Raw genomic sequence first — 17,898 nt, forward strand, 5'->3', positions numbered from 1 at the left:
AGTAAATTAACACTGCTTCTGCATAGATATAGGATAAACCAAGATTACAAATCCGGTTTTGAAACTACAGTGCAAAATTTCAGAATAATACTCACACGATAACACATTTTACACACAATTAAAATGTCCCTCTTCATGAAATCAAAAAATACCATTAACTATTAATTAATTGTGATTACACAAGTTGGCTTCATTCCAGTTCAAAAACGTTTCACTGTTGATAAAGAGAAGCTTTAATACAAAAAGCAAGAATCAGAATTATATGAACCATCCTGTAGGTTCTACAGTCAAACACTAGATGACACTAAAGGACTGCAGGCTAATCTGACAGAGCTTGATGCAGATATAGCTCTATTTTATACTTTACACCTGATTAAAGGAAACTCACATGCCATATGTTCCTTTACTTAGGGTTAACAAACAATGCTTGAATGTACAATACTTCCCGAGAATAAAAACAACAACAAACAGTGGTCACTGCACAACAAATTATGCCATATTCCAGCCAGCTCAATTCATGAGCAGCCTGACAGTCAGGTCAGTAGTGTGAAACAATGGAAAACAAACATTTTAAAGATATCAATTAATCCAGCAGCTACAGTTTTTTTAGACAGTGGGAGGTAATGAGTGTAGCTGGAGAATAACAGGGCATAACCATCAATCTGAGAAACACCCTCGATTCACCACTATACAATTGTACAGTTTATATATATATTTCACAGGAAGACATTTGGGTGCTGATAGATAACTGCTGACATGCGGCCCTATTACGATAAGTGTGTCACATTAAATACAACAACCTAACAACAATGTTTAAAAAATATATACATTATCATATAATAATTATAAATTACAAATGCATCTACTAATAAGAAAATAGGCCAATGTACAGTTTTATTTCAATACATGCTTCCATTTAGTTAATAATAATAATTTGATTCATATTTTTGATGTCCTAACATGTTTTCATCATGTGGGTTAAAGCCAAGGATGGATCTGTAGTTACTTGTGTGTGTGTGTGTGTGTGTGTGTGTGTGTGTGTGTGTGTGTGTGTGTGTGTGTGTGTGTGTGCGTGCATGTACTTAGGGTTTATTAAGTGACACAGCCCTCGTGTAACAGCGAGGCTGTTTATAATCAAGTTATTTGAAGGAGCAATCCAATTTCCTGACTCAGAATGGAGTGAGATTTTATGTGCGTGTACATGTGCATGAGTGAAAGTGTTTGGGCTTGTGTCTGAAAGTGTTTTTGCAGACAGTCATACTCATGTTTCAAGCTGCATGTGGTATTTAATTAAACACTGAGCGTTTTTTTCTTGCTTAGCGATATCAAAGTTATCAGTGAAGCTTGAACAGTTTGGGGTTGAGGATGAGTAGTGAGTCTACTGATGCCTCATTCTAAACATCTGCTTGTCCTGAGGTGAAAGAAGTGTGTGGGTTAAAAACCTCTTTCTGCCCTGCTAAGTCCATGCCGTGTAGTGAAGGACAAAGAGGCTTTTCTGCAGTTTCAGCATCTCTTCCTGTCTCTTTCTCCCTTCCTTAGAGGATGTTTCCATAGTAACAGAGCAGGACAACCTTGGGGAGATATGGTGATGGGGTAAAACAGCTAAATGTTGCCTCATACTGCAGGCTACTCCAGGTAAATGTGAATTATCCTACTGGTTTCACACTATGATATTATATTCACACAGGTGTATCAGAGCTGTCTCACCTTCCTGGTGCCATCCTGAGGCATCAACAATCCCTCTCATCACCTTCCAGCCTCCATCACTGCTGCTCTTCCATCTTAGCATGACACAATGCACTGAGTTCAGATAGAAACACAGCAAAGTGTGGGTCAGTAACTGCAATGAGGTCGGACACTGAAATTCTACTGGATCATGTCTGTGAGTGACTCACTAGTGCTCACTCAATCTTTGCATGCCCCATCCATGGAGGGTCTACAATGCATGTGCCAAGGCTGTTTGGGGATCAAATGCATGTATCCAGACATGTTTTTTAACTAAATATGTTACTAATCAAAGTTTACAAGACAAGTGTAATGCAGCTTTACTCTTGTGGAAAAAGAGAAAAGTTTAAATTGGTATTCATATGTCTTATATGCATTTGGTACAAAATCTGGGATAGTGATTAAACATGTCATAGACTTTGATTAAGTGGCTCAGAATAAAGATAATACAATAACACCCTAAACATTTGCTTTTTATTAGGGGCCAGGCAGCATAAACTGCCAGAAACCTATAGTTTTTCTTTCTTTCTTTCTTTCTTTCTTTCTTTCTTTCTTTCTTTCTTTCTTCCTTCAGTGCCCCAACACTGACAAAACTTTTCTACATTCAAATCTATTGCAACTTTTTTTTATCTCCAAAAAACGTAAAACTTAGTAAACCTATCTCCTCCAACAATCTTTGCTCAATTGACATCAAACTTGCTACAGCACATATTCAGACACAGATTTCTGATTTATCAAAAATTGAGCCTGTAGTGCCTCAAAATGTTTGACCATAAATGGTAATGTAAACATACTTGCTATATACATTGTAAAAGTACATCTAAAAAAATCAGAGTGACTGGTTTAGCTAATTAGTGAAGCTACAGGTGATATTTCCCTGTGCTAATTAGCTCCATGACATAGAGGATGTTCCATCATGAAACAGTTGGATTAAATGTGTTTGGTTTGTTGTTTTACTCACTAATCATTGCAGCTGCAGAGTTCCTATAATGAGCAGGAAAAATCAGTTTTAAACATAAGTTCTGCACAGTTGTCTCTTGCTAACTAACTCAGTGAGATAGAGTATTATCTCTTGTGCCAGAAATTGTGAGTTCAAGTCTCAATGGATGTTAAATTCACATGAGAATGCCACCTTATTTTAATCTTCCTACACTTGGTTTGTTGTTCAGAATTGCTTAACTTTAGCTAAAGTTGCCAGGCTTTGACTACTGCTGCACGTGACAAACATCTGATTCATTTTCAATGACAGCAAAAAAAGAATAGATATTACCATTTTTCCTCCTGATTAATAATTCCAAACATGCACTGATCCCTGTTTCTATTGATTCACTGTCATCATAATATCAACATCATTATAACTGAATCATAACAAAACCTAACCGCTAGAGCGGACATGGGTTCGGCTGTAAACGGTCGCATTTACTGGTTCAATAAACGGGAAGAGATTCAAATTCTGATGTAGCTGGTTATGATTTACAGTCCACATAAACAGGACTGAATCAGAACATAACCTAACCGCTACAGCGGATAGGCTCGTCTGTGAACAGTTGCATTTACAGACCTTGGAGTCGCTGTTAGCTTACCAATAAACGGGAAGAGATTCGTCACCTTTATAATAAGTGTTGACTAGGCCACATGGGAGTGAGGCCCAAGGCCAAGGCAGGCTGACTTGATAATAATGTATCATGTTTTTTCTGCAGTCAGTGCCTTCTCCTCTCCCTTCTCTTTCTGCTCTGTTTCAGGTGTCGTGAAGCTGATGATGGCAGTTCCTGATCTGTGGTTCACGGTTCATCTAGTCTGGGACACTATGATGTTCTATTTTTCTTGTTGTATTTTGCGCTATACAAATAAAGTTGAATTGAATTGAATTGAATTGAAACATGTTTTTGATTTGGATTTTGTAATGATTTAAACCCCACAGTTTATAGTAGTAACTTCCTCTCACAGCTTCTTCTGTCAGATGTGAAATAGGTCTGCAGCATGATGGCACGAAGCACTACGGGGGTTGAAACTCTGCCAAGAACATGTTCTTCAGTGTGTGGCTGACACACATAAGTCACACTTAGTATCACGCATAGGCATTTAAAAATCTATGACCACTCATTGATTCTGAGACTTTTAAAGAGTAAAGGGTTGTGGAAAATTGAAAAAATAATATAAAAAAATTGATAAATGGAACAAGCCAAAAGTGCATGTGCTCAATCCAGGCCAATTCAAAGTGCTTTGTTACTGTGAAGAATGGGAGATTAGTTTATGGAGCCTCAAAGCCAAATATAGAAGAAGCATGAGAGGGATTATGGAGACATCAAAGTATATGGAGAAAAAAAAGATAAAGACTGCATTTGTGTGTGTTGTCCTCAGCTCAGCTCTGCCTCTCTCCCTTTCCTCTTTCAGTGTTTATCACTGAAGACGGCGAGATGCTCAAACTGGGACACTTTAAAAACAAAAACTGGACTCCTTTGATATGAGATGCCTCCTCTACCATCAAGGATCACACTAAATGTTTGACTGAGCCTCTCACATCCATCTGACTGTATGTGGGCAGTCTAAAGATACATGATGAACTACAATATTATTAAATGTGTCAAAACAAATCAAAAGAAAAAACACTATTGTTCTCCAATTATCCAGACTGGCAGAACTGATTATACTTCAGCATCTCTTATAGCAGAAGTGGGCAACTTCTATCACATAAAAATGTATGTTTTTTGGAGACTGGTATTTGTGTTGTCATTTTGGAGTAATTTTTGTATATTTATGTTGTTGTTTCTGTTTGTTTGTAGTACAATGGGTTTGCAGAGTTTTTCTTGTCTTTTTGTGTACTTTTGTTGTCATTCTCTGTAATTTTGTATATTTTTTTTAATAATTTTGTGTATTTCTGTTGCTATTTTGTGATACTTGGAGTAATTGTGTGTATTACTGTCATCGTTGTGTTCATTTTTGTAGTAGTTTTGTGTGTTTTTGGAGTATTTTCCGTGTTTTTTTTCTTTTACTATGTTTTCCTTTTTCTTTGTATATTTTAATGTATTCTTGATTTTGTTTTGTATATTTTTCCATCATTTTGTATGTTTACTTTAGGGGCTGAATAAAATTCGGCCCCGAGTCGCCCATGTCTGTCTTATACAATTAGTGTGTCCTTGTTTTCATGCATCCCTAAGAGCCTCAGTGTGCACAGCGTGTTTCAGCTCACACAGTGGGCTTTATGTGGAGGTAGAGCTATGAGATGTTGGCACACAAGTTTTAAACAACAAACCGGTAATAAAATGCCAAGCATGCCTGAGGTGTAAATGGCTTTCACAGCAAAGCAAAGCTAGTTATGCAACAATCTCTCTGAGTAGCTCTTCAAAGTTCACCAAGGTGTGTGGAGTTGAGAGCACTTTGTCTGCATCCCCTTCTGTTGTTGTTGCTCTGTTGTCCTACTTACTGGTGGTCACAGCAGATCCAGGAGGATTGGAGCCTGATCCCCATAACTGGATGCTAATCTTGTGTGGAATCCAACAACACCATTGCCTGGTACTCAGGACAACAAACACACAGAACCCAGCTCAGTCATAAGCTCTCTGCATACACAGAATGAGCTTATAGTTCATGCCATGATTTGCAGAGTGTTTCATAACATTAAAGCGATTGTCGTTAATGAATAGCTCTGGCATTTGCACACAAAGAAAAGAAGCTGCTGAATGATTTTTTGTTCTTGTCTCAGGACATGAGCTCAGTCCATTGTTATGATTTGTTTACTAATGCCTCTTTGAATAAAGTGAGAACATTTGTGACGTCTCACCTATCGCCCAGCTTCACACTTTTCTGTAGAGCTCAGTTGGAAGTGAGTGGTGTCAGCAGGTTAACAAGCAGGAAGTGCAGAGGGTGTGTGGATGGTTGAGAAGCAGCTTTACAGGAAGTCATTCTGCAACAGCAGCACACCATTTGGGAGCACTCAAAACACTTCTCTGTGACAACGTTGATCAGCCACCTTCTCACTAAACACATTTCTTCAAAATCTAAACCAGGGATGGGCAAATTTATCACAGTGAGGGCCACAAACATGTGATTTTATGAGATCTGAGGGCCACATGATATTCATGTCAACTTTTAGAATAATGACCAATCAGAACATAAACACCGGGGAAAAAAGTGTTTTCTCTTTTTTTGTCTTTGTAGTTTTGACTTTTGACGTTTTGTCAGTTTTTAATAATTTTGCGTGTTTTTGGAGTTATGTGTGTTTTTGTTATTTTCTGTGTTCTTGATTTAATTTTGTGGATTGTTCTGTCATTTTCTGCATTTTTTATGTTTTTTGTATTTTCCTTTTATTTTCTATAATTTTGTTAACAGTTTGTGTCTTTGAAACTATTCTGAAACGTGTTTTGTAGTCATTTTATTTGTTTAAGTGTTTGTTGTGTCTTTATTGTAATTGTATGTTTTTGTGTGTGGATTTATGTACTTTGTGTATTATGTTGGGCTTCATATTCCTTCCAACTTCTTGAATTACACACTTTGGGGATTTGCTTTGGGGGACTGTGAGGGCCACATGTGGGCCCCGGGCTGCCAGTTGCCCACATCTGTTCTAAACTGCAGCAAAGCAGGGCAAACCTTTGGCATCACTAACTTGGACTGTAGCTGTGTGAGCTCTGTTTCCTGCACAAGTAGAAAGAAAACAGTCAGAGTGCTGGTGCTGAAGTGACACCCAGTTCTCTTGGATTTCTTGGCATAATGCTGAAAAATGGGGGGTAAAAGGGATACTGACAGAAAGAGGAGTCAGTGACTGACTGACACATCTTCAAGGTTCATTTCACATTAAAGCAAAAAAAAAAAAAAAAGCAAAAAACGTAGTCTTAACTTCTTCCTTTCTCTCTTTCAATGTGGATGTTCCAGCTTTGGCGATGAAAAGTCTTGATTTGTGGTTTACAGTCAAACCTACGGAGCCCCAGACATGACATGGTAAAAAAAAATATTAACTCGTGCGCACAAAATACTAAATTGTGGCCACGAAATAAGTATAACGTGCGCACGAAATACTAATTCGTGCGCACAAAATACTAATTTGTGGCCACAAAATAGGTATAATGTGCGCACGAAATAATAATTAATAATATTAATAACATTCCTGGACAGCTGGGGAAAAAAATCGAGCGCACCTTCTCAAGAAACTGCAGCCTACTTGAAGTCCTTAAGGTGAGTGTCTTTTCTTTTTCTGTTCACGTCAATATCTTGTTATCCCGCATTTTGGCAGTTATTTAGGCTTATGTTTAATACTTTGTTACAACGGGTAGCCTATCTGCTGACGTCTCACAAAACTTACAAACTTTTTATCCTCATCCTGTTACTACACGTTGGTTTGTTGTGCTAATAATGTAGCCGTAAACTCGTGCCTGCAGGAGCTGCAGTCCTGGCGTGGACACACATGGCACTTCTCAAGCAGAGCTGAGGCGTGTACTACTAAGCGAGGTATGTTGAGCATAAAGCCAGAGTTTTCCGTGTCACAGGTGTCTCTCTTTTAAAACCATGCTAACTCAGACCGTGACACCGGTGTGCTACGTTTTTTAATGATTATTTTGGCATGTGTAGCGCATGTTACTAAAACTGCTTTTATTTTGAAAACTTTCCGGCCAACCACTGTTTGCTAGCTTCAAGACGGGGTCATAGTTGTTTTAGTTCCGGGTGATCGGCAACCCAGTCGTAAGCTCCTACCGTGAACCGGCACTAAAGTCCCAAATTAAATGACTGGATGGACACTGAATCATCTTCCCTTAATAATATTTGGGGAGCTTTTAGGCTGAAGTGGACAAATGCTCAACTCATTGTATTCAGTCAAACTCAATTCATGCATAATAATATGAGTCTATAGAGTTTTGTTTACAACCTTGTCTTTGCTGGTTTGGAGGTGGTCACCATGGTGTGTGTGTAAGAGAGATATATAATTGAATATGTATATATTATATTATCACATTATATGGATAAATGGTCTTACCGTGGGCACAATTGTGTATTTGAATAAACGTTATATGTCATTAAACACTGAAAAACATCTCTAGCAATGGTCTTTTGACATTCACTTTCTATATTCAAGATGGGAATTGTGACACTGTGGTCAGCTCTCCCAAGATAAGCATCTTTAAAGTATTGGAACAGCATATTATTTTTTTAATTGGTTACTCTCTTCCACATAGGCTGCAACACCTTATTTTAATGAATTTTAATTGAAACAGTACAAAGTGCAGATATATCCTCTTGTATATTGTGTGCTTTCTCATATTGTATGGTGGTGGGCCACTATGCTAGGACTGCTCCCCAGGGATAGGTTAAATTGCAGAGGACACATTTCAATATATGTGTAACAACATATACATGACCAATAAAAGCTTAAAGCCCAATTTAATTTTTTTTTAATTTAATAAATTTTTTAATTCATTCACAAATCTACTACTTGTTAATTAATTTTGTTTTCCTGTGGTTTAGTGATCAACTATGGATACTCAGCTGCGAGAATTTTTGATGGAGCGCAAACTTGAAGATGTGATCCAGAAACTTGAAGATGAAAATGTAAGGGAGGGGTGTGTGTGTGTGTGTGTGTGTGCGTGTGTGTGCGTGCGTGCGTGCGTGCGTGCGTTGAAATTTTGTGTAGAACATGGTCAGACCAGAACAGATTGGCTAAATGCACAAATTCAGATGCACAATCTAAAAAATTTACGTTTTCATTTTTAATGTAATCAAATGTACAAAAAATCAACTGTTTACACATTAATTTAAAATAGTTCTCAGTCATCTCATGCTGAAAAAATATCTGCATCATTATCAAAAGCTAATGTTATCAAAAGTAGTTACATAAAATGAGGTGAAACATTATATTGCACTAGAAATATGGACTTAGTTACATTTGAAGCCACACGGACTTGTGCGTCACGCAGCTGCTGCTGTGATCACTCAGATGCTGCTGCACGATTAATTAAAACTCTGACAGCCACAGACTTCTGTCCACATTGGTCACAGTGATTCAACTATTTTCATATTATATCCAACATAAAGTCACAATTTGATCCACTACAAAGTGAAACAAGCTGGCATATGCAGATCAGGATGGACCACAAACTGTTCCCACGCATATATTAATGAGGCTCAGCTCAGGTCATTTTAAACTATTTATATTTAAAACTGTGTATTATGGAAGCCAATAGTTCTGTTTCACTGTAAACATCCCTCTGTATTAAAGCAGGACGCTCTGCGACCGCGTTATTTCCTCATATCTCCAGCGCATCTAACTCCATCACGCTTTACAGCGATGACGATGATGATGATGATGACGATGATGATCAAGGAGAGAGATTTTAACTGTGACTCGGACAGAATGCGGCCTATCCTCAGTCACACTACAATAATCTGATCAATGGTCTGATTAAATCAACCTGTTATACTGTTTATCAACGAAGACATTTCAAATTAAAAGTGAACTTTATAATTTTCAATGACATTCACAAGCATTGGGAAAGCTCCAGGTTCCGTGATTTCTAGACAGCCCAAAAAAATGACATCACCGCCTCCTTTCTTTCAACCCGCCTTCATTCACACATGTACGCTTTTTGGCTCTTTACGCGCGGTGGGCGTGTCAGCAGCTTGGACCGGAGAATACGCGTAGAAGAGAAGCGCAAAAAGGCGTTTAAGTCCAAACAGGAGAATAGAGCCCTATATTCTTAACTTCCTTTAAATATTCATTGGCATTCTATATTATGCATTAGTATGTTCTAATTCATTTATTTATTGACTTGGAGTATATTTTGTTTTTACAGATTGATGAAACTGTCATTCCGTTAATGACAGACAGTGACCTGGCAAAGTACATCCCCAAAGTTGGAGATAGAGTCTCCACTGTGGCCTTTTGCAGACAAGCAGCACTGTCGCAAAAATCACCATCCAGAAAAGAATCCATACTTTCAAAGCTACGACAAAGACTGTCTGGAGCTGACGGGATGCCTCCAAAAAAGAAATTATCTCAGTGGGCAGGAAATACAAATGCCAAACGGAAATTGAGACGAATTGAGGTTGGCTGGATGGATTTTGATGAGGAAGAGGAAAGGTACAAACAGGTGAGGGCTGTAAGTGGTGGAGGAACGAGGCATCTTTCTATTGACAAAGACGAAACAGTGGCAAATATCAAAGGTATTGCTGAAAATCTTTTTTTCCCAGAAGGCCAATCAAAAAAAAACAAAAGTCTTTCACACTATTCAACTCATATTGAGAGCTCACAGATACATGTTGAAGTGTCCAATACAGTAGACGAGTTGTATAGCCAAAGCAAAGTCAGAATGCTGCGACTTTATCTGTGCACCAAGAAGACAACAAGACAGCAGCCCTCAAGAGTGGAGGCAGGTGATCACGAAATAAGCCAACCATCAGTGGTAGATCTCACTGACAATGAACAGAGTCAGGCCATTGAGGATCTGTTCAGAAATTCAGAATCACCAAACCACTACGGAATTAATGATGGAGCTTCCACAAGTGATAATTTGGAACTGAACGACACATTACCATGGGATGGTCTGCTAACTCTGGACGAAAGCAAAGATTCTGATGCAATTATTATTATAAGTGGGGATGTAAGTTATGTAACAGTGGATGAACCAAACCTCGAAACACCCTTTCCAGAAAAAGAGGACGATGCACCTCATCAAACAGTGGATCTGTCACCGGTGCTTGCAGGGGAGGCCGGTGTTCCAGCTCAAGCACTTCCTGAACCACTATCTTGTCCTGTAACGCTGATCATAAGAAGAGGTCACTGTCTCACTGACTTGATCAGTGCCTTCAAGGACCCAAAAATTATTGCATCTGAGGTCAACATCAAAATGCATTTACCAAATGGAGAGCTTGAACAGGGGGAAGGAAATGGTGTTTTGCGAGACTGCCTGACAGAATTTTGGATGGATTTCTATGACAGCTGCACACTGGGAGTTGAGGTGAAAGTCCCCTTCATCAGGCATGACTTTCAGTGTGAAGAATGGCAGGCTGTAGCTAGAGTATTTGTAGTAGGGTGGAAACAAGCAGGTTACTTCCCAGTAAAACTTGCAATACCATTTCTCGAAGAAGTGCTGTATGGCTCGACAACCAGTAGTTTTAAGGATTCCTTTTTACTGTATGTATCACAAGAAGAAAGATCTGTCCTTCTGAAGGCTTTAGAGGACTTTAATTCAGTTGACACAGATGAATTGCTGGATATACTCGATGCACATGAATGCAAGCAAGTCCCCACCAAAGACACACTGCTCCCAGTTTTGGCACAGATTGGACACAAAGTAATAGTTCAGGCCCCAATGTATGTAATTAAGTGCTGGCGTCCTGTTGTGGGTTCTGTAGCTGGTTTACTACCACAAGAAGGACTGCATCATTTCATTACACAAAAAAAACCAACTGCAAAAACAGTGAAGGGGCTTCTAAATTTTCCAGAGGAGATGACAGCTGCCCAGTCAACAGTTTCTCGTTACCTGAAAAGGTACATCGGGGAAATTGATTGTAACCATCTTCAGCTTTTCCTGCGGTTCTGTACAGGGTCTGATCTCTTGGATAATGTCATACTAATTGAGTTCATAGAAACCACAGATTTCCTCCGTAGACCACAGTCCCACACATGTGGATGTGTACTAAAGCTGCCCATTGGTTACAACAGCTATCCAGATTTTCGCAGCGAATTTAACAACATTCTCACAAGCTCAATGTGGGTAATGGATGTGGTGTAGGTAATATAAACAATAACATGAAGGATGTGACAGCTCCTTGTTCGAATGGATGGTTTTGCTATTTGTAATATGTATGTCATTGTTGCTTTTTTTATGTTCAGCGTTGTATTTCATCTGCCTTTAAAGGGGTTGCTGTGTTCTTTCACAGTCAAATGGTAAGCTTAAAGGGATGGTTCGGGTTTTTTGAAATGGGGTTTGTATGAGGTATGTATGCTTAGTCGGTGTCTTACCTGCAGTAGACAGCACTCGGCGCTCTCCCAGTTTGCAGAAGCAGAGGGGAGTGCCGGGACAGAAGCAAAGCAATACATTGCTGGGGACGGGGACAGCAATATCGGAAAAAAACATCCTGTGTTACTCCGGTTAGTGCCACAAGAAATGACTACTTTATGAGCGGGTGAAGAGCTGAAAATATTCCAATTATAGCGTACAGTTACTGTTCTACAAACTGGGAGAATGCTGAGCGCTGTCTACTGCAGATACACTGACTAGGCATATGTACAGCTCCACTTCAAATACCAAAATCCAGTTGATTAAGCATGTTTTATATTATTATTACAGTGTTTTGTAGCAACCCCAGTAAAAAAAAAGGAAGTGAGCCTTGAATGATGTTTTCATGGTATTTAAAATATAGTCAGTTGTTTACATTAGTGGTTTACACTTTAAAGAAGTTTAAATATATACAAATAATTCTTATCCTGTTATTATGTACAAAATACAACCTGTTTTTCAATGTGGTGTATTTTGAAAACAGACCAATGAATAAACCATTCAAGTTTGTACTAAATGTTGATATCCTCTTGGTTACATTCAATACATCTTCACACTTGAACAATTCTAATGACACCACCCATAGTTACTTTCTAGCATTATAAATGTGCTGTGACTGATAATGGAAGACGATTATTCATCAAACATTCAATTGTTTTATTTTCTTCCATCATTATAAAAACAGAGGCTCAGGAAAAATACAGAGCATTGATGATACAACCATCATAATGATACACTATACAGTCGTCTATTTGGTTTTCTTGTCTAATTGATCATAATATTAGAATCATGATGTCATTGCCAGTCTGTGTGGTTGCTGTCTAGGGTGCTATTGTCCTTGTTATAAATGGTTAAATGGATATTTTTTGTGTTACCATTTAGGTGATGCCAATAAGAGATCAGTTTATTTTTGTTTGAACTTTACCCTAAAGCCAAATACCAAAAACATATAACAACCAAACTTTATGAACAACTTTTGAAGCTATTACAGTTTGACAAGTTTAATATTACTGAAGAATAATGACTCTAGCCCCAAAAGATAGATTTTGTCTAACTTGTTAAACTATTTAAGTTAAATATTTCTTATTTTGTAGCTAACTTTTGTTATCAATACTTAATGATGAGCTAATTTACTGAAAAATAGGTAAAATTGAAAAGTTATACAGTCTTTTCTGATTATTTTGGTTTAAACAAAGACACAAGATGATCACACAAATATAAAAAGTAATATGTACATTATGCTATTAAAAGAATGTACTAAAGTACCAAATGTACCTCACGATTTGTTGTCCATTCAAATAGCCTCAAATAACTGAGGACGAACCGTGTCCCTCAGATGAAAATATAAATCAAGTGCCTGGGACAAGGTAGATGGGAACTCCAAGCTTGATTCCCCCATTATTATTGTGCACAAATCAAACATGTCCACATCACATGGGACTGAACTAAAAAATGTGCACCTTTCTTTACATGTGGTCAAATCTTCAGTCAGTGGAACAAGACATTCTTCTGCACCCCAAAGGTGAGGGGCGATGTACATGACATCAGGTATCCCACTGGGCACGTTAGTGTTCTTGGAGGGCCTTATACGGTGAGCATTCCAAACACTCCGGATGTCATTTAATACCTCCTGTTGAAGAAACAATAATGATTAAGTCACAGCTGGTATACAGTGTATTTTTATACAGTGATTAGGGCTTACATTAGGTGAAATATAGTCCTCTTTATTCTCTACATGCCTTTGCAGTGGGTAAGAAAAAGTTTGTGTTAAGAAAATAAAAGTACCTTAAATAGCATTGTGATACATACAGTATGAACATTAACACTGTGTTTAAATATAGGAAAAGAAAACACTTTTTTTGTATTTATATTTAATTAAGTGTCTATTTGGCGTACCACTAGATGGAGCCTGCTGTGTTACGCATACCACAGTTTGAGAATCTGTGGTCTAAAGAATCAGTACATCACACACATGAACATAAACTCACAGTGGCTATTTACCTGAATGAATGGCATAAAACAGAACTGTGACAAGGCTTTGTCAACGAAATCCCCAGCGAAGAATCCCTCATCCTTCAGTTCTGCTAGAAGTGTGATCCAGGATTCGATTCCTTGTTTTCTCATCACTCCCCACCAGCTCTCAATTCTCTGGTTCGCGGTACTTGCTCCTGTGATGTAGCTTCTCTCCGCTGCTCTGTCATCCACGTCATTTCTCCGTAAATACCGCTGAATGTCTCTCACCACTACGTTCTCAGTGCCCATGTCAGTTCGTACGAGCCTGGGGCAGCCCCCACATCGCTCCACTGCGTCCACAAAGTACCCCCGATAACTTTCGGGTCACTGTTAGTGAGGGCGGCCCGCAGCCAAATGATGTTGCGCGAGAACCCGTCAATGCAGCCATTAATGCATATCCCATATGGCTTCAGTTTGTCGTATGAGTCTATGTGCCACACAAAGTTAGGTCCCTGAGCAAAATATTGCCTCCTTCTGAGACGTCTGCTCTGACGAACGTGAGAACCGATGGGGTCCAGTAGAGAGAGGAGGATCCTGACGTCTTCTTTTCTGATAGAAATACCGTGTTGTTTACACTTTGTATACATCCACCGGTAACCGTGATCCTTTCCAGGGCCTTGCAGTTGGTCAACAATGAAATCTATCCCGGCGTCCAAGTCGTACCTCCGCCGGCAAAGCAGCCTGGCTCTCAATATTCTGTTTAAATGCCTCTCGGTAATAATGGTTCTTTGCAATGCCAGGCTTTTCAGAATGTCTTTGTAGCTCATTCCCAGCCTAAAATAAAACTCAATCATACTATCCCTGTCCATCGTGTAACTTTAGCCTCTCTCCTGCCTCTACCTTAAATACCTTAGAGAAGGTGCGCTCGATTTGCTCACCCAGCTGACCAGGAATGTTATTAATATTATTAATTATTATTTCGTGCGCACATTATACCTATTTCGTAGCCACAATTTAGTATTTCGTGCGCACAATTTAGTATTTCGTGCGCACAATTTAGTATTTCGTGCGCACGACTTAGTATTTCGTGCGCACGACTTAGTATTTTGTGCGCACGAGTTAATATTTTTTTTTACCATGTCATGTCTGGGGCTCCGTACAAACCAGATGTAATATTCAGCCGTTTTCTCTCAACCAGGATCAGTTCTTTTCTTTGAATCACTTAAAAGCCAGATTTATAATAACACAGATTGAGTTTTAAACTTTGCCCTCCAAGGTGTTCAAAATGAAGCTCCTCCTCTCCGCCATTGGATCAGTCTCAGTGTGCTTGTGTTTATGGCTGTTTAACGGACTTCAGATGTTGCTCCAGCACAGACAGCGTAGTAGTTTGAATAGCACATGGTTTGTGATCTTTACGGCTCTGAGGGCGTGTCACTGGACGGGTTTATGGTGGCATGAACAGCTTTGTGATTGGTCTGTTGTTTTATCAGAAGGCGGGATTACTACTGGTTCAGCTCAATGGCACTCAAATGACTTTATGCTGCATTCAATGACTGCTCGTACTATTTGTTTCAAAGAGTGCAGTAGATCTCCAAATTCTTTAATTTCAGTTTAACAACATTTAAAGCAGAAATTAATGCTTTAAAGATTTATTATGCCTGTATTGAATGGTAATAACTGCTTACAATTACATGTCTTTTGAATGTAGTTTGTGAGTTTTAAATTGTTTACCAAGGTTTAACAATGTGTTTTCTATTTCTGCTTAAAAACATTCCCAAGGTACTACAAATAGTAATGTAGAGAACACTACAATGATCAATACTTGTTAAAGGAAAAAACATGTATTAATAGGTGTGTATGTTCTTATGTATGTGTATGTTTGGACAGATTAATTATGTCTCCTTTTACAGTGTAAATAGGTGTAATATAAGAAGATTAATGTCCAGAAATATAGTATAGTAGTAGATATTACAATGGGTAAGAATACGATCATATAAATTTATACTTCCTTCAACTCCTTTGAGAACATGTACAGGATCTATATTTGTTAATTATTAATAATATTATTTAGGCTTTGTGGTTAATACACTGCTCTTTGTGTTCATGTTCGGAAAAAAAAGATGTATTTGAAAAGTATTGATTTCAAAATAAAATCAACGCTTTCTTTAGTATAATAAACATGGTGAACAGGTCAATAATAATAATAATAATAATAATAATAATAATAATAATAATAATAAATACCCAATAGGACTTTCTATTTGATTACGTCTTGGAAATTGTGGATGCCTCTGCTCAGTCTGTACTTCACTGTGAGTGTCCCATTTCCGACAGTCAGTGAAGGCTTCAATTGTCTGTCTGCCTCTAAACGTGAGTAGCTCAGAGTGGAGCAGAGGCTGTTGAAGCTCACACACTTTGTCTGTCCACTGTGTGGGACTGAGACACACCAGGGTGAGGACAAGCAGCGGTCTGACGACCACACAGCAGCCTGACAGACATGACTGATACAGCGGCCAGGAGGACCGGAGCAGTCTCGCTGAGGCGCCTCACCGCCGGCAGGTCTTGACGGCTGCTCCTGACCTGAGACACCCGCCGCTCAGCAGCTCCTGAACGCACCCTGAAAACTCTCCACAGCCCGTTCTCTGCATCCCACCGGGTCATTGGAAGCGACCATGGCCAGTCAAAGTGACTGCTGTGTGAAGGTTGCATTGAGGTAAGCTTGCTGAAAATGTGCCGACCTGAGCAGACCACATTGTGTCTGAGGCTCCTGGTGATCACCTAAACGCACCCTGCTCACCTTGAGCCTGGTTTGAAATGATTGTCCATCTGCACTGCTGGGTTTTACCAGGACCGGGTTCTATAAGACATAGATACAGCTCAGCGTTGGTAAAAGAAAAACAATGTTTGTGTCATCATCACACCATCTCCATGTGACTGCTTTTCTGTTGGGGGTATGAGTTGTGGTGCAGCATGTGGTAATAATGAATGTTCTACAAAGGGATGCATTCAGCCTGTAACACTGGTCTATTAGTGACAAGGACAGCTGCTGCCAGGTGCTGGAAGGAGAATGGGCGTTTCTTTTAATAATCCACTTTCTTTGGCATTGGCCTACCAGGCATTCACCTGCACTGTCAGCGATGTGCACCAAAGGGTGAGTCTATAAGCACACTGACTAGTGCAGGTCTTTATTGTGTGTGGTTTTCCTTCTTTATTCACTCTGCATCTGAGAATGAAAGGAGCACAAAGGGATGCTCTCACTCAGTGCTCAGCCTTTGTTGGGAATGCACTCAGTCTAGGCTGCAGAGTCACGTCTGAACTAGAGATCGACCGATATGGGATTTTCAAAGGCCGATACCGATTTAAAAAAAGAAAAAAGAAAAAAAATTCGGCCGATTTTGGAATCCAATGTACTGCTTTTTAAGCACATTGAATATGAAAGACAATTGAAACACTCATATGATATACATGTATATATTAGAAATTAAATTAAATACACCAGTACAACTCTTAAGATTTATTGAACTTTGAATATACCCGTACACGACCAAGTAAAACAGAAACTACAGGACAGGTAAGTAGCAGTAAAGCACGACAACAATATGCAATGTGCAACTAGTCGGTTTGAACTAAGAAAGTGTCTGGAGGTATGTTAAACGTAGCCATTGCCCCCCTACATAAGCGCTAAATGGTCTAAGACGCTGCACTCACTGCTAACTGGGTTTTGCTAACGTGGGTTTGAATCCCACATTTAACAAATCATTTTTTTCATTTTAACATATTTAACACTGCAAATTCCACTTTCAAAACTAAACATTTTAGGGTTAGGGATGGAGTTAGAGTTACGGTTAAGTTTAGGAATAGAGTTACAGTTAGGGTTAGGCTTAGGGTTAAGGTTACAGTTAGGGCTAAAATAAAAGGGTTAGCGGGGTAGCTAAAAATAAAAAAGAGCTAATATACAAATTACGGAACTTTAAGTCATGTGGTGCACCTATCACGTGACTTAAACTGGCCAATAAGGGGTGTTGCGTATCCATAGAGTGGCCACAGCCTTTAACTAAATACAAGTGTTAGGTATAACACCTCACTCATTTCCTCTGTTCACAGCTATCACCATTATACCTAAACTTCACACTGTCACCATATGCACAACTACAACATCACATCTCACTCTCACTTTAAAATAATCAGCTCTTCCCCACCCTTTCCATTTCTTACCTTGAGTCTCTCCTTCCTA

General features: G+C 39.0%; 2 protein-coding genes and 1 long non-coding RNA gene across 10 annotated transcripts in view; 2 read left to right on the forward strand and 1 right to left on the reverse strand.

The window, feature by feature from the left end:
• Positions 1 to 1,452: 1,452 nt before the first annotated feature.
• On the reverse strand, positions 1,453 to 5,566 carry LOC114462762 (uncharacterized). Of its 2 annotated transcripts, none has more exons than XR_003674027.1 (3): positions 5,507 to 5,566; positions 1,708 to 1,800; positions 1,453 to 1,571 (listed from the first exon to the last, which is right to left on the reverse strand). It is a non-coding gene; the product is annotated as an uncharacterized LOC114462762 (long non-coding RNA). The 2 variants fall into 2 exon arrangements; XR_003674028.1 differs by lacking the exon at positions 5,507 to 5,566 and adding an exon at positions 5,150 to 5,237.
• A 1,240-nt stretch (positions 5,567 to 6,806) lies between these two features.
• Positions 6,807 to 12,136, forward strand: LOC114463690 (uncharacterized). 4 transcript variants are annotated; one of them, XM_028447400.1, is made up of 4 exons: positions 6,807 to 6,894; positions 7,098 to 7,167; positions 8,179 to 8,262; positions 9,504 to 12,136. In XM_028447400.1, the coding sequence occupies exons 3-4, from the start codon at positions 8,188 to 8,190 to the stop codon at positions 11,442 to 11,444; spliced, it is 2,016 nt and encodes a 671-aa protein (XP_028303201.1). In that variant the 5' UTR covers positions 6,807 to 6,894; positions 7,098 to 7,167; positions 8,179 to 8,187; the 3' UTR covers positions 11,445 to 12,136. The 4 variants fall into 4 exon arrangements, with proteins under 4 accessions (XP_028303201.1, XP_028303203.1, XP_028303202.1 ...); XM_028447402.1 differs by lacking the exons at positions 6,807 to 6,894; positions 7,098 to 7,167 and adding an exon at positions 7,385 to 7,398; XM_028447401.1 differs by lacking the exons at positions 6,807 to 6,894; positions 7,098 to 7,167 and adding an exon at positions 7,410 to 7,623.
• A 3,896-nt stretch (positions 12,137 to 16,032) lies between these two features.
• Positions 16,033 to 17,898, forward strand: part of kif21b (kinesin family member 21B) — a 93,127-nt gene continuing 91,261 nt past the window's right edge. For all 4 annotated transcript variants that reach the window (XM_028446665.1, XM_028446667.1, XM_028446666.1 and 1 more), the window contains exon 1: positions 16,033 to 16,377. In XM_028446665.1, coding sequence (XP_028302466.1) covers positions 16,337 to 16,377 — 41 coding nt within the window. In that variant the 5' untranslated portion in view covers positions 16,033 to 16,336. The remainder of the gene's footprint in view (positions 16,378 to 17,898) is intronic.

The sequence above is a fragment of the Gouania willdenowi genome, chromosome 5 (assembly GCF_900634775.1).
Source record: "Gouania willdenowi chromosome 5, fGouWil2.1, whole genome shotgun sequence".
Classification (NCBI taxonomy): Eukaryota; Metazoa; Chordata; class Actinopteri; order Blenniiformes; family Gobiesocidae; genus Gouania; species Gouania willdenowi.